General features: G+C 36.9%; 2 protein-coding genes across 2 annotated transcripts; one reads left to right on the forward strand and one right to left on the reverse strand.

Moving 5' to 3' along the window:
- Positions 1-279: 279 nt before the first annotated feature.
- On the reverse strand, positions 280-11,319 carry LOC103496454 (U11/U12 small nuclear ribonucleoprotein 31 kDa protein). The gene is made up of 2 exons (XM_008458306.3): positions 10,458-11,319; positions 280-669 (listed from the first exon to the last, which is right to left on the reverse strand). The coding sequence occupies exon 1, from the start codon at positions 11,269-11,271 to the stop codon at positions 10,492-10,494; it is 780 nt and encodes a 259-aa protein (XP_008456528.1). The 5' UTR covers positions 11,272-11,319; the 3' UTR covers positions 280-669; positions 10,458-10,491.
- A 1,116-nt stretch (positions 11,320-12,435) lies between these two features.
- Positions 12,436-15,213, forward strand: LOC103496453 (protein WHAT'S THIS FACTOR 9, mitochondrial). The gene is made up of 2 exons (XM_008458305.3): positions 12,436-12,848; positions 13,482-15,213. Exon 2 carries the CDS (start codon positions 13,692-13,694, stop codon positions 14,850-14,852), a length of 1,161 nt encoding a protein of 386 aa, XP_008456527.2. The 5' UTR covers positions 12,436-12,848; positions 13,482-13,691; the 3' UTR covers positions 14,853-15,213.
- The last annotated feature ends 1,257 nt before the right edge of the window (positions 15,214-16,470 follow it).

Here is a 16,470-nt window from a genome sequence, read left to right on the forward strand (position 1 = left end):
GCCAGTTAAAAATTGACATATTTAAAGTTCAATATTAAATTAAATTATCACCATGTGAGGTTTGCATGGTTTAATTTAAATTGCACCTCGACTAATCTTATGGATTGAACTTATGACCACTTAAATTACTTATTGAGACTGATTCCCTTTTTACCACTAGGCCAAACCATGATAATCATTAATCAATCATAATTTCATTGATAATGTAAATTACAAAAAAGGACAAAGCAAATGAGATCTCGTGAAGCTATGCATTTGTCTGCAATAAGATAAGTACGGTTGTAATAACAAAAAAGCTTAGCTTAATTTATACTAACACATATAAAGTGTACATAAGGACAATCAAGAATTGTGTGAATTCAGTTTCTCTATCTTCAAAAGTATGATGATTTCTCTCATTTCAAATAAGTCATAAGCCTTCGATAATGAATTCCTATAATATCACCTTTTCCTTTCTTGAAAGGATGACCAATAGAACTCATACTCAACAATGTTAGAGGTATTTGCAACTGAAGGACTTTAACATCCACCCCCAACATGTTCAAGCAAATTCACAAAAGATCAAGACAGAATTAGCACGACAAAGGCACACCAACTTGGAGCGGAAACCATCCATGGGCCTTTTTCACAAGAGTATTGAAAGCATCAATCGCTTCTACTGCTGCTAACCTACCATAGAAAAAAAATTAATCTTCTTATTAGTTTAATAGTTAAAATTGATCTTTATATAGATGTATACTTAAAGTTATCGTTGTGTCTTTAAGGACTTGTCTGCTAGACTTTGCAAAATGTGAACTAATCATCGAACTATGTAAGAAAGAGATTGGAAACCAATAAACGGGTCCCAAAACGTTCTTCCTATCAAAGAGAATTATTGATTGAAGATAGGAAGTTAATACTAGTGATGACAACCATAATGTCACGTAGTTGCTAATTTCAGGCAATTAGACGTGCGGCACTGAAGTGTCTTTGCTATCAAAGGAGAAACAAAGTAATTTGGTGCCTTTGCTATCAAAGGAGAAACAAAGTAATTTGGTGCCTTTGCTATCAAAGGAGAAACGAAGCAAGCCTTTAGAAGTTCTTGACTTGCTAGGGCATGAAGAAATTCATGAAAGAGAGTAGTCAGAGTGAGTGGGTTTGGGTTTGAGTGAATGTTTGAGAGAGCTTTATTGATGCTTCTCGTGGATGCTTGCAAATGAGTCCCTTAGGGCTATTTATAGACAAGCCCCAACCGACATAGGGGCCTCTTAACCACCCTTAGCGGGTTGGTCATAGTTCTCTCTAAGCCTTCTTGGTACACTTTGGCTCATTCTAGTATTAGATGACATATTCTAAGCCTATTAGACAAACCTAAACGCTCATGGGATCTTCTAGACCTTCATCAACATTGTAGTGTCTGACCTTGTCGAGCACTCCAACATGTTCTAGAGCCTTCCCGAGAGGTTTGGAACCTTCTAGCGTATATTGGCATAGTGTCAGGACCTCAATACTCGAGCATTGACACATCGCCAATGCCTTGTAGGCAGCCGTGTCATGGCATGTGCACAGACAACAATTAGGCAAAAGCAAGATGAGTGACATCAACATGTCACTAGCACAGAAGACTTTGCAAGTGCCCACGAGGCGTGCGGCATATGTGCACTCGGGTGTGACATAGAGCTAGCATGGGCCAGAGGCCTACACCCCATGCATGAAGGTTAACATGGGTTTTTGGTGCACATAAGGCATCAAGGAGTGCCAAGACATGCCCATGGACAGAAGGGCATGAGACACACAGGCACTTGAGTGTGCGCACCCATGCAGATGCAACAACGCGTGCGCAAGTGCCAACCACAATGGCGACACACTCCACAAGCAAGTGCAATGTTAAGCTGACATGCGGGTGTCTTAGGTGCGCATTAGACAATGAGCCATGAGACAACATATGCATGTGCTCAAGGTGAGGCAAGCTTGGTCCATGGCAGAAGGGAATGCATTTCATCAGGAGCTTGACAACATGACTTGTGAGACGCTTGATAATAGAAGAATATTATCAAGCGTGCTTTGCCCAAAGAACCTAACAAGCATAATTATTGTAAAGGATGGAGAAGACTCATGTTCATAGAGATCATGTGTGGTTATATTCTAAATAATAGAAAGGTGGTCCTAACACTATGTTAAGTGAGAAATGTGTACTATTAACAGGGAAAGGGGATGACCATGCTCTCCACTATCGTAATATGTAGAAGATTGTTGTAGAGAACATGAGAGAGAGACCCTATTCTTATGGCTAGTGGGCGATTATGCCCCCCCTTACCCACTTTCTCTCCCAAACTCACTCCTCCGAACAACCATGGGAGTCATATCTCAAGCATTTGTTAGGTCACATCTTGTATGGAAGCTCTCCCATGTCTGGGAACTTCCAAATCTCAAACTTGTAAACTGTGGTTTTGATAGAGCTTTGACGAATAAACTGTGCTATATTTCCACCATACATACGTGCTACTCTCCTACCCTACTCTCTAGTCGAGCCATGAGGTATGTGTGTGAGGAAAATGCCCTTTGGGAGTTCATCTAGCATTCCAAGTGTCCTTATGGGTGCATTGCTGGTCAAGGGAAACCGCACGAGGTTAAAGGGCGAAAAATCCATAGTCTGGAATCACCCCCGAGACACATAGTCTTGCACCTTCTAAGGCCTTCTAGTGCTACCTAGGCCTTGGGCATGTAGAGTAGCATGGCCTAAAGCTATCTGGGGCCTTCAAGATGCATTTGAAGCCTCCTCGTTCATGCTAGCATGGCATAGCACCGTCTATAGCCTTTTAAAAAGCTCCAAGACACTTGAGAGGCTTGTGGCACTATCTCAAGAAGTCTGCTCAACGGGTGTCCAAAGGGTCCTGCACATTGGTCAAGAGCACACGTGCGCTAGGTGTGATGATCAATACTTTTAAACCATGTGGTACCATGGCATTATACACGTTCATGGTCAACCTTAAGGGAAACTCAAGTCCCATTCTACTTTTTACTCGACTCTTTGAAGCTAGAGCTCATACGGAACTAAACTTTATTCGGCCATACATGTTGCTTGTACATGCATTTTCCGTAATATGCAACTCTAGCCCACTTGCCTCTACTCTAAGCAAGCCATGAGGCTCAACTTTGCCCATATATGCAGCCAAGGTCATCGTAAAGAAATTTCTGTACTAACTTTATAATCTAGGTTCTTGACCTCTAGGTCGTCCCATGATAAGGGACCTTTCTAGAATAAGTCATGACCTTAAGCAAAACTAGAACTAGCTTACAAGGTTTATCAGATGATTTCTCTTGCTCACTTTGCCGTAACTAGCTTAACAGGACCATCAAATGCTTCCAAGACCATTCCTGCAGCATTCTAGTTCATTACTAGCTTATCGGGTCCACTGAGAGCTTTCAAGATAGTTCTTGTTGCACTTTGAGCCAAGGAATGCTTAACTTGCCAAACGGGATGAGTATTGACATCTATTGGGTCAATACTAGCTTTCTGTTGCTTATCTGTGCCCACTAGTAACTTGGGATGTCATTTCGAACCCTACGATGACATTGACCTTCACTGCACATAAGAGCACACTTATCGAGAACTGGGCCTCGAGTCATTTGTACTTATCGCTTGTTAAGACTTTACAGACATCTAACTATTTAGACATTATTGGGGCTTGACTACACTTGCAACAATAATGTGTCGTTTAAGGATATTGAGCCTGACCTATATTGCAACCTCCAACCATTTCGAGAAGGCGCAATGTCGACACACTCTCAATGTCATCGAGTTACTCATCACTGGAAGTTACCTGAAACACTCCTCCAACGACACTCGCACACGACATGATACACGAGTGTGTCATGGGATAGCTCACTGGGGCCAGGGGTGGTGGAAAGCCTCCCCTAAAGTACATTTTGAACCCTTACATTTTCTCCACTCTTGCATTTTTTCCACCCTTGCACATTAATTGTGCAAACGATTCACCAATGTAGAGCACCCATTTGTACTGCAATAGATAAGAAATTCGACGTGCTTGCATATCTCATCAATATGCATCTAACTCCAAAGCCACTCTTCCAAATTCGCAACGGAACCCCGACTTCTGCGGTCATAGTCTGGGGCCCCATTTTGCCCCACTAAGCATGTCACTAACACCACAAATGGCATTAAAGCTTGCCTTCTTGCCTAAGGTTCAACTTGGCATGCTAGCCCACTAATCTTCATGTCTGGATGATGTATCGTTCTCCAAGATCACATCATGGCACTTCACTTCTCGGCCTTGACAGATGACACCTTTCGTGTGTCATTGTGCTTGCTTTACATGTTAACGTGCTTGCTGACTAGGCGTCCATATGCTTGCTTCTTGTCTCCATCTCTGGTGGATCTACATGCGCGCCATTCGACCATCAGCCTTACTTGGTTGTGCACACTTGCGTCTACATGGTCGCGTGCACGCCTGCACACTTGGCCATGAGCTTAGTTGTGCATCATCACTCGACATGGCACGAGCGCGCATGCTAGCCGCGCATGGTGCCTTTTGATGTTACATGGCATGATTTAACCCCTCTTGCCTATGCTAGAGAGCCTAATTCGCAAAAGATTTTGGACTTTCATAGGGCATATTTGGGGCATGACAATAAGCTAAGCTCATTTCCCCACTCTTCCTGACAAAAGGTATTTTATAATTTCTCAACATTGAAAGTAAAGACAAAGAGCACATAAACTTACATGGAAAGGCAAGTACTGGGTGAAAAACTACGATACTTTTGTTTTTATTATTTTTTTCAATAATAATAGAGGTACAGAGGGAGAAAATATTTATAGGCAACGCGAGCTTAATTAAAAGAATAAAAATTAGGGCAAAGTAAATCTTAGCTACCCATGGGCTTTCAACATGACCTAAGCCCATTATTTCTAACACTCAACTTTGTTTTTTATCTTCTCAACTATTAACTGTCATAGCTGATTAGTACCTAAGGAAAGTGATCAAAGGACCCAGCCGCGTGGCCGACTTCCTCTACTAAATATTAATATAAAGTTTAATCTTCTGAACTATTTGCAGGTTGTAGGGGAAAAAAGGCTTATGTCATTGCCACTCCTAAAAATGGCTTCACTTCTGCAAATTGGAGCGGGTAAAATGAAATCCTAAAACATACAATTCAATAATAAAGCTTTCATAACATCAAGGTTTTTTAAAGAAGCCTACTTCAACTTCAACTTCAACTTCAACTTCAACATCAACACCAACACCAACACCAACATCAACATCAACATGATGAAGAGAAAGAGGACTTCAAACTAATTTTCCCTTGGTCCTTTATGAATATAGTTTTGGCCAAAGTTATTTTGTTGAACGCGAAACCAGTTGTAAATCCATTATTTTTATTTCTTACCTAAAACCCTTAATTTCCAAGAGTTCATCTAAGAAGTCTCAATCTACATAATCATTTATTTATAATTTTATATGCCATCCCAATCAAATATAGAAAACCTTTTTTCCTTTCACACTGACCACTATACTCCCAATAAAGATTTAATCAATGATATACCTATCATTCAATTGAACAAACCTTTTCCTACAAGCAAGGACAACAAAGCACTAGCAGAGGCCAAAAAATTGGATCATGGCACACCTTCGCTACAGTAAGTGCAAATCAGGTTCAGAATGGGCAAAATCTAAGAATGCCTTCTGAATATTATTCTTGAGACATCCTGATCTATGCTAATGAGAGAAATTAGTAGAAATCAACATTAAATAGTTACTACCAAGCTAGGGTTCCTACTCACGGTGAAGAGTTGCAACCTTCACTAAGGTAGCACATCAGATTCCAAGAAAAGACAGAGGCTATCACAAGAAGAAAGAATTAAAAGAAAAGAGAGCCAGGCCGGACGATGACCAAATATGCATATTCTGAACCTCTATAATTAAGCTCTGCACAAATATGGATTTTACATGATTAGATAATGTGAAACCTCAACTTAGGTTCTTGGATTGCGATTTAAATTGCATGGTAATTTTTTAGATCTGATGAGGATGACGGGGATTTCCATCTCTAAGTTGCCCAATAAGAGTCAGGACTCTAGAAAAAATTAGAACATGTTTGGTAACTTTTCCGTTTTTTGTTTCTAATTTTCTAAGAAAAAAAATGTGTTTGGTAACGTTCCCTGTTTCTCGTTCTCAAAATATTAGAAACGTTTCTGATTTCATTTAGAAATTCATGAGAATAAAAAAAGGTTTCTCTTGTTCCATTTCTTGTTCTCTTCTCTCCAAATTTTCTTTTCATTCTCTGGCTGTCTTCTCTCTTCGTTCTCCGGCTCCATTCTCTTCGGCTAGGGCTACGTTTGGCTATAGTTAGGGAGGTATGTGTTGTTTCTCCCCTCTGATCTCTCTGTTTCTATATTTTTCTTGATTTGTACCGGAGGTGTCGTTCAAGGTATTATTCTTTTTCTATCTTTGTTTGTGTAATGAGATTCTGTTTCGGCTAAGATGAATTTTATTGGGAATGATGAAATTTTATAGGTAACTACTGAGATGAATTTTGTTGGCTGAGATTTAAAGTATAAATATTAGTGTTACTTATGGAACAACCTTGAACCCATATTACAAAAATTGAGCTTTAGCGTTTATATGTTTTGGTGTTTATATGTAATTTTGTAATATGGGTTGATGAAGAATAATTGTACTACAGCTCAATTCTGTACTTACTCTCCCTTTCTTTTTCCGTGTACTTCCTTAGGAAAATGTTTGTTTTCTGAATGAGATCATTGACCCATTTCTTTAGTTCTGTTTCATGATATTTTTTATGACTGTTATGTTATGAACTATTTTTGCAGATGTTGGAACTAAAAGAACTAACCGGGGCAGGAGCTTTTTTCATATGATGAAAATTTTTAGGTGGAGATAGTGACTTTGTTTCATATGTATTGTAGTGGAATGGCCTCATTTAAAAACTAGGATGGGTGTGAATTTTGAAGTCTAGAAACTTAGATTAGTTGACTTAAATGTTCGGTTTGTGTCGTTAATTATCTATGCCCCTTTCTCCTTTCTACTTTTATTGATTTTCTTCTTTATTCCAATTTTAATATTACATTCTAGATGTCACAAAAATCATCTGAACAACGTTGTGAATGAGATTGTTGAAATTGAAATTGGTTCGATTTAAGACATTAAACCGATTCTAAAACAGAACTAAACTGCTTTATTAAAAAAAAAATTAAATATATAAAATACAGACATTAAGCCATCTCAGTGCCACTAAAGCCCAAGATCGAATAACTAAAGACAAAAGTCTTTCATCCCAGGGCATATCGGGGGAATGTATACCTGGGATCGAATAAAATAAAGACAGAATTATTTCATCCCAAGCCATATCAGTGCCACTAAGGCCCGAGATCCAATAACTATTTAAAAAATTATTTCATCTTAGGGCATTATATACCCAAAATCGAATGAATTAGAGGTAGAATTCTTTCATCCCGGGGCATCTCGGTGCAACTAAGGCCTGAGATCATGTATCATGATCTACACGATCGTTTAAATTTGAAAGCCATTGTTTAAAATGAAGTACAAGATCTTATGTATAATGTTCATAAAGGATTTCGATTATAATACTTATGCATAAGCGGTTCGGTTTGCACATATGAGCAATTTAGTTTCATATGAGATTTTTTTTTTGCATTTTGCGGTTTGATACGGTTCTAGCTTCAAACCGAACCGCTACTTCCAGGTGAATAAGAGAGGCTCAAAAGTTCAAAAAAAAAAAAGTGGCTACCCACATTATGAAAAGCCAATGAGTATTTTTGGAGATAGTATTGACACAGGTGTAAATGTTTGCCCATAAACAAAACTTATAAATTTAGATTTTGAAGATAAAAATGATGTTAAAGCAGCAGTATCTCTAAAAATACTCTGGAGTTTTTCATAATGTTGAACCACTTTTTTTTAAACTTTTTAGCTCTGTAAGAAGTAGTAGCACAACACGATATAAAACCAACCATAATTCAATAGATGATCAAAAATAGAAAGAAAAAGAAAAAAAAACACTCACACTCTAATATTATACCTTAAAAAGTTGTTCATCGCTCCTTTTCCAAATTGATAGCGCCTGATAATGAATCCCAACCATTTCCAGTCTTTTCACTCAATATCTTTGTGAAGTTTTTGCAAATTTGTCTTAATTTATTGAACTTTGTTTTTCAATTGATCATTGGTATAACTATATCGTACTAGCATTTAGTTGGTCGATTTAGCATTTAGCATTTGTAAATGTTGTGGTTGATCTATTGCCTTTTACAAGCTCTTCATCCATTAAATCACCAAATATAGTTTCACTCTTGTCTGACCATGGCCCCTCACTTCTTAATCCATCAATTTCAACAACCTCATTTACGCAATGTTGTTCGGATGATTTTTGTGACATTTAGAATGTAATTTTAAAATTGGAATACAGTAGAAAATCAATAAACTAGAAAGGAAAAGGGGCATACATAATTCACGACACAAACCAAACATTTAGGTCAACTAATCTCAGTTTCTAGACTTCAAAATTCAAACGAAACAAAGTCACTATTTCCTCATAATGTAGAACTTGTTAAAAATTTAAATCAAAATTTATATGCATATGAAAACAGCCACAGCCCCCCACCCCCAAAATGTTAGTTCAACATTTGCAAAGTCAGTTCATTAAAAAAAAATCATAACATAACAGCCGCCAAATATCATGAAACAAAAAGTAAAATGTAAGAAATAGGTCAAAGAATAACACAAAAAAGAGAGGGAGAGTAAGTACAGAATTGAGCTTTAAAAGAATTATTTTTATCAACCCATATTACAAATTTACATATAAACACAATTCCAATTCCTCAAACTAAATTCACCTCAGCCAAAACATATAAAAACACTAAAGCTCAATTCTTTAATACGGGTTTAGGGCAATTCCATATAAACACTGAAGCTAAAATTACATATAAAGACAGTTTAACATTAATACTTGTACCTTAAATCTCAACCAACAAAATTCATCTCAGCAGTTACATGTAAAAAAATTTCATCATCCCAACAAAATTCATCTCAGCCAAAACAGAATCTCATAACACAGAAAAAGATAGAAAAAGAATAATACCTTGAACAACACCTCCAGCATAAGTTCAGCAAAATGAAGGAGATCAAGGCCTAATGGAACATGTATCCACTTTAAAGGTTTAAGTAATGACTTCACTCTCATTATTGATTGATGTCAATTGGACTGATTTTTTTCCCAAGTCCCTTGGGTTTTCTGAAGTTCCCCACCCTTACTTTTCATATAATCTTACTGAAGAGTTCTCTTTTGGCTCATATGAAACAGATGCCACCATCGTACTTTCAAAGTTAAGGAATCCGACTTCACTCACTTTTCGATTATCTTTTGTATACAACCTTCACTTGGTATTAATTCACCCCACACTTTCGTGATTACAATCTTACTTCTCTTATATCGCAATGGAATAGTATTTTGCAATCTCTCGCAGCATATGTGCTCTTTTGTAATTTCATCCCATCAATGAAATTATTTATATGTTTCTGATACAAAAAATATCTCCTCAAAAAGAATAATGATAATAATAATGCTTGATCAAAGAATCCTTTGGAGAAGTCTTGGCACATGGGAAATCAAGCCTTTGGGATTAAACGCCTAGATCATGATATGGGAATTCCTAAATGTACAAAAGTACAAGCTCATGCTCAAGGGATTGAATATGCGACTTATACTCTGACTGCAGAAATCCTTAACTCTTAAAAGAAAATAGGAGAAATTGGAAGATCGAGTATTTATTACCACTTCCAAATTCCAGTGAAGGTCGGCTATTGCTAAGGCATGCTCATATACTGTTAGCAACAGTACCTAGGCTCATATACTGTTAGCAACAGTACCTAAATCCTTGGGTGTTCGGTGGACCGTAATTGGATGAGATTGTAATATAATGTAATCAATAACCAATGTTTGGATTCGGCATTTTAGAGCTGATTTGTAATTAAAACTCATTCATATATGATACTTTTCAATCCAAACCTCTTTTTCACTGTTTTCACACCTTATGATCTCATTTCGGTTCGGTCTTCAATTCCCCAATAATTCTAATTACATCTCAGCTCTCCAACTAAAGTCTGTGAATTCAACATAACATTTCTATTTGGAGGTGGGTAGTTTGAATTATTAACCTATTGGTGGAGGGCAAGTGCCATAGGTTGGCAGTTAGTATCCCAATCCTGAATACTCCTGACATTATCGTGAAGCAGAATGTAGACTACGTACCTATAACTCATTATTACTTATCGCACCCGGCAGCCCAAATTTAAATTCTGTAAGCTTTATCTCATCTAACAATGCCTCCCAAAAATCATGCACCAAAATCAACCAGAAATAGAGGTTCAAAATATAATGGAACGGCAGAAAAAAACAATACAATAGTAAAAACCACGTACCTTTTACAAACTCTTCCCAAAGAGACAGGCTCAGTTAATCATCTTCGCCGCTCTCGTCACTGAAATAACTTGCTTTCTTCGCCTTTTTCTTCTCTACAATGTTCTCACCGCCAGTCAGGAGTCTCTGGTCTGCATCTCCGTCCACCACCGAGGCCCAATTGTCATCCTCAAACGCTTCTCCAACATCCGATCCCCAATCCTCCTCGTGCCTAGCACCAACTCCACCCCTTCTCCCTCGCTTCGGTTCTGGTCGCTCCCTTGGCCCCAATTGATTTTTAGGGCATTCATAAGACAAATGCCCATCAACTGCGCCGCACTCGTAGCACCTACTCTTATCCTTATAAACCCTCTTCCTTATAAACTCAGCGGCGCGACCATTATCAGTCGCTATAGCAGCCTTAAGAACACGGCCATTCAAAATCTTCCCGTGCATCTGTTTCGCGGCCTTCACCGCGTCGTCCTGAGAAATAAACTGCACGAAGGCAACGCCGCGAGACTTGCGAGTCTGTCTATCTTTCAACACCGTAACACGAGCGATCTTACCAAAGGTGGAGAAGAGAGTGTGGAGGTCGGAATTAGTGAGTGAATAGTCGAAATTGGAAACATAGACAGTAGACTTCGAAGGAACCAAACCTCCGGAACCACCGCCGGACTTAGTGGAAGAGTGTGAGTGCGATTGCGATGAGAAGTGCGACTGTGAAGACGAAGGCAGCGGCGGGGCAGAAGAGGCAGCGGAGGGATACCGGTAATAGAAAGTTTCGTCCTCGTCGCTGTCGCTAGTAGGGTTATTGGTTTTCTTTCCCTTGCGCGCCATTTTTTCACCGCGACTGCCAAAGCTATAGAATACAAAGACTATTTAGTTAGTTTATATTGGGTGTCATCGTGGGGCGGAGGCAACTTTTGTAAACGCTGAAAACCGACCTTGTATAAACCAACCATCGTCAGCGATCGGTTTGATTTTCTCAATTCATCTCGGTCGGTTTAATTCATTTAATATATAAATAATATTCAAATTTATATAGTTTAATATTAATGATATTAAATTATAATATATATATTTTACTATTAAATAAAAAATTGATTCGGTCAATTTCGATCATTCAGATCAGTTTATCGACCGGTCGATGCTCACCCCTAGGTTTCACCAACTTTTATAATATCACCCGCTATAAATAAAGTCTTTCTCCATAGAGGCATCATATTCATATAAACAAATTCTTTTAGGTGATGTTTGGTACAGATTATTATATTATGAGTTAATATAGTCGTGTTTGGGGTGTAAAATATTATAGTATTTGTTATTGTAATTTGTATTTGCAAATTATTATAACCTGGGTTATTATAACATGTGTTTGGGTAATCTAGCTAGTTAAGGTGACCATTCTTATTTTGACAAAGAAAACGCTTAAAATAAGCCACAAGGGATAGAGAAAATTGTTGAGTTTAGGGTTTAATTTACTTTTTTGACAAAAAAAATTATTTATTTTTAGGGCTTAAGCAAATCTCCAATGGCTGTGGTCAACCAATCTATGACCACCACCTACGGTGGCTACACGGATAAACTTTCAAAAACCAACTTTGCACGACCGTCGCCAACAAACCTTCGATTGCTTCCAATCAATCTTGAAAAATTTTAGGAAAATCATTTATAAGGTTTAGGCTAACTATGATGATCATCGTCGGCCAAACTTCAACCATTGTCTACAAATGATTCCATCGACGAACTTCTAACAATCAACTACAATAAGGTCGCCACCAATCAATCTTGAAGATTTTTAATAAAAACATTTTTTAGCATATATATATAGCAAACATAATAAACTTTTATATACGAATATTTATAAAAAAAAAATTAAAATACATTTGTGTTTTTATTTTAATTTAAGAAGTCTTTATTTTAAACAAGAATTGGTTTTTTCTAGGTTATTAATTTTAGTTTAATTATAATAATATTTTGTAAAATGCAATTTCTAATAGTTTGTGCTAACATATTTTGTAAAATGCAATTCCTCGTATCCTCCAAACAAAGGAATGAAAAGAAGGAAGTCTACGTTCACTCCGAACGGCTTCTTCCTTTCTCTATCAAATAGCTGCCGACCCTCTTCTTCTCCGGCGACACTCCAGCGGCCACACCCACCGAACGCCCAGCTCTGTAGTCGACGACAGTCTACGTTCACTCCAAACGGCTTCAGGAGCTTTGTTTCTTCTCCGTTCGAGACTCCAGCGTGAACGAACAACAAGTTATGGATCACGTTTTCGACGACTGGGTATGTATTGCAGGCTGCAGCAGCATTTGTGGCTTGGGGATAAGCTTTTGGCTGTTATCCACACCCTGATTGGTTTCAAATTAGCGTTTAAAGATTGGATCCAGCTAAAGTTCGATAAAAATTGGTAAGGATAATTGCTCTTGTTCCTATTCAAATAGGTTTCGAGTGTCACTCTTGGAAGTTCAATAGGTATTAATCTCTGTTCAAAGAAGTGAATTTTCAAGCATTGTCGATCGAGATTATTAGTTTCGAAATTTTTTGCCTGCTTTAAATGGAGACTCATATGTGGTCGATTGTTAATTGACATCTCGGATTGAATGAACTGTTGATCTTACCAAGGGGTAGCCATACCTGCTGGGCTACATGAACTATGCATTTTTCCTACTTTGTATTTGAGCTGAATGACTGAAAGTTCTGTTTGTATGGATATATTGGTTGATTGAAAGCTTTTTTATTTCAAGTATTGACCGACTGAAAACTTTTATTTTGAAAGTATTGAAATTTTAGTGTCATAAAAAGTATGAAAATACCGTTTATTACAGGAGTTTCAGCTTGAAGCATTTAGGTTTTAAAGCTTATTTGCTTGCAATATTTTGATTTTGAAAGTATTCTTTGTAGCAAAATTTTGACAGAAGGTTCTGCAATGATTTGTATTTTTGTTTATGAAAAGTTTGAAAAAAATTGAATTTCAAAGCTTGATATGAGAATTGCTTATTGAGTATTTTTGTACTCATCTTTCATTTTAAAATGTTTTCAGATGGCAAATCAGGTGATAGTTTTAAGGGTAGTTAGGGTGACTCGATTCCGAAGCAGCCACCAAGCGGAGTCTAGGTCGAATTTTTGTTCCCCTTGATTATTCGATATTTACAAACTCTTGTCTAATTTGGTCAGTTTAGCCTTTTCGATTCCCATTGTCAGCCATCTCTATTTCCCAATCTGGAAATTTTTTTCTTAACCTTTCTTACTTATGATTCTACAAATTACTAGAATCCCTCATCGTTTCACCCAGATTCGTGCTTTTGTTGATGCAAAGGTCAAATGGGTTAGAGATCCATACCTTGATTTTGCAGTTCAAAGAGAGAAAAACCTCAAACAAGTAATTTCCCTCAAGAATATAATCATTTCGAGTCCTTTAACATCTGTTCCACTTTCTTCTGTCTCTTTGCTTAAACAGAACCTCAAAGTTCCCACTACCACCATCTCCAAGTTCTTCGAGTTATACCCTTCTGTTTTCATCCAATTCCAGCCTAGTCTTGGCCTCCATCCTCACGTCAAAATCACCTCACAAGCTTTACTTCTCCACAAGGAAGAATCAACCATTCATAACTCTCGACCTCATAGAGATGATGTTGCGAAGAGGTTAGCAAAACTATTGATGCTCACAGGGGCTGGAAAATTGCCCCTATATGTTATTGAGAAGCTGCAATGGGATTTGGGTTTACCGTATAGGTTCATTCCAACCCTTCTTGCTGATTATCCTGACTATTTTCAAGTTTGTAGTGTGAAAGACTGTTTAACAGGTGAACAAACTCTTGCATTAGAGCTACTTTCTTGGAGGAAAGACCTTGCAGTCTCTGAATTGAAGAAAAGGGAATATCTGGAAGGCAATTTTGGGAGTAGGAAAAGAAATCGTATTGCATTTCCAATGAGTTTCCCGAGGGGTTTTGATTTGCAAAAGAAAGTGATGAATTGGGTGGAGGAGTGGCAGCATCTGCCCTACATTTCGCCCTACGAGAATGCATTCCATCTAGCACCAAATAGTGACCAAGCTGAGAAATGGGCTGTGGCTGTTCTCCATGAGTTGCTTTACCTTACGATCTCAAAGAAAACCGAAAAGGAGAACATCTACTGCTTGGGAGACTATTTGGGGTTTGGCTCTAGGTTTAAGAAAGCCATAGTTCATCACCCAGGTATATTTTATGTATCAAACAAGATTAGAACACAAACTGTGGTTCTTAGGGAGGCTTATAAGAAGGATTTTTTGTTAGAGAAGCACCCTTTGATGGGGATGAGGCATCAGTACCTTCACCTTATGAACAAAGTGATAAGGAAACCTAGACCAGGTATCATATTAGCTTCTTCCAGAGGTAAAAGACGCAATATTGCATTTGCCAATAAAGAAGTTTAACTGAAAGAACTCGTTATGCTTTTTCATTCATTTGTCTTGAGGAAGACTATGCTCTCTCATAGCAGTGCATTTCATGAGTGAAAACAGTATTAAAGCCTTCATGCTCAGACATGACTCTGGCTGCTGTTGAACTGTTTTTTCTTAAGGGCTTGGTGACATCTTGATAGAGCATCAGAGAAATTTTGTTGGTTAAATTGTGTTTAGGTTAGCGTTAATTGACTAGTATTCTCCCTTTTGAGGTAGAAGGTTCAATAAAGGGTAGCGAATAATTAGACCTAACCATTGTTTGTAATAAATTGCTTCCGTTGAATTGTAAGTTGTAAAAGTGTTTATATTTCTTAAGTTTTCCATGTTTTTGTTATATACGTATATTAAAAAATACGGGCTGTTACAAAATTCTTCCCAAATTTTTTAGTTGTGCAGTGGTGCATATTCTTCAGCTATCCTCTGTAGCTTTCTGAGTTCTCCAACTATAGCTCGACCTTCAAGCTTTTTAAGCTTTCTTAGGCTTTTCCATATATAGGTTGAGCTAGCTGAATTTACCTATAACACTAACATTAATTTTTGGCTTTACCTTTGTGTTGTAACATGTTATTACTACTTTGTGACTTCCATTAGAAATATTGATTAATCTAACCTTCATGGTTGGCTTTACTTTTTCTGGTGTAATATGTCAATAGTTTGTAATTTTAGAGAAAGACCTGAAGATATACATGTAAGGAAGTAAGATAAGGAAGGAAGAAAATAATACGAAGGCAATTGTCAATTGTGAAGTCAAGCAGGAATGTTTTGAGTATTATTGCGTTATTATAATATAGCAATAATGCCTTTATTTTTCTTCTTTTTTTAGAACTAACAAGAGTGCTTTGAGTTATAATATGTATGTCAATATGTATGTATACATGTTGTTCTGAGTTTGTATAAATGTTCTTTCTTACTATGTATTTTGTTTCTTTGAAATATTAATAATAATAATAATAAATATTTTAAATGTGGGTTCTTTTATGAAGTTTTATACACTTTCCAACTTTTTTTTTTTTAATTTTTTTGTCGTTAACGAATTATAATAAACTCTATTTCAAAATCACTTATTTGTTACTTGTTATAATATTTACTGTTTGCTAAAGTTTTACTATTTTATATTCATCATTTTGTTATTCTTTGCTTTTATCTATTACACTTCAAATATAAATTATTATAATTCAACTATGATAACTAACTAGATACTTCAACTATAATAACTAACTTTTAGCTCCAAAGGTCGGTATTTTAGGGACATGCTAATATCATCCTTATTTTTTAAAAAAATAATATTATACTAAAAAATATTATAAATATCAACAAAAAGTGGTAAAAGTATTTATAAAAATAGGTGAGAAACTCGTGAAGAGGGTCCATGAATCGATTAAATTAATGTAGGTGGATTTGAATTTGGTTTTTCTTCGCTAAAATTAAATACACAATTTTCATTAAATTAAGTATTTGCACAACTCCAAAAATCATAAATCTAATTATCATTGGGGAGATTGTGATGTACAGCAAAACTAAGATATTTCCATAATATGTCTTTGAGTTATGAATTGATGCTCCCTCCTAACAAACATAAAGCATAGTTCTT

This window comes from Cucumis melo, chromosome 3, assembly GCF_025177605.1.
Source record: "Cucumis melo cultivar AY chromosome 3, USDA_Cmelo_AY_1.0, whole genome shotgun sequence".
Classification (NCBI taxonomy): Eukaryota; Viridiplantae; Streptophyta; class Magnoliopsida; order Cucurbitales; family Cucurbitaceae; genus Cucumis; species Cucumis melo.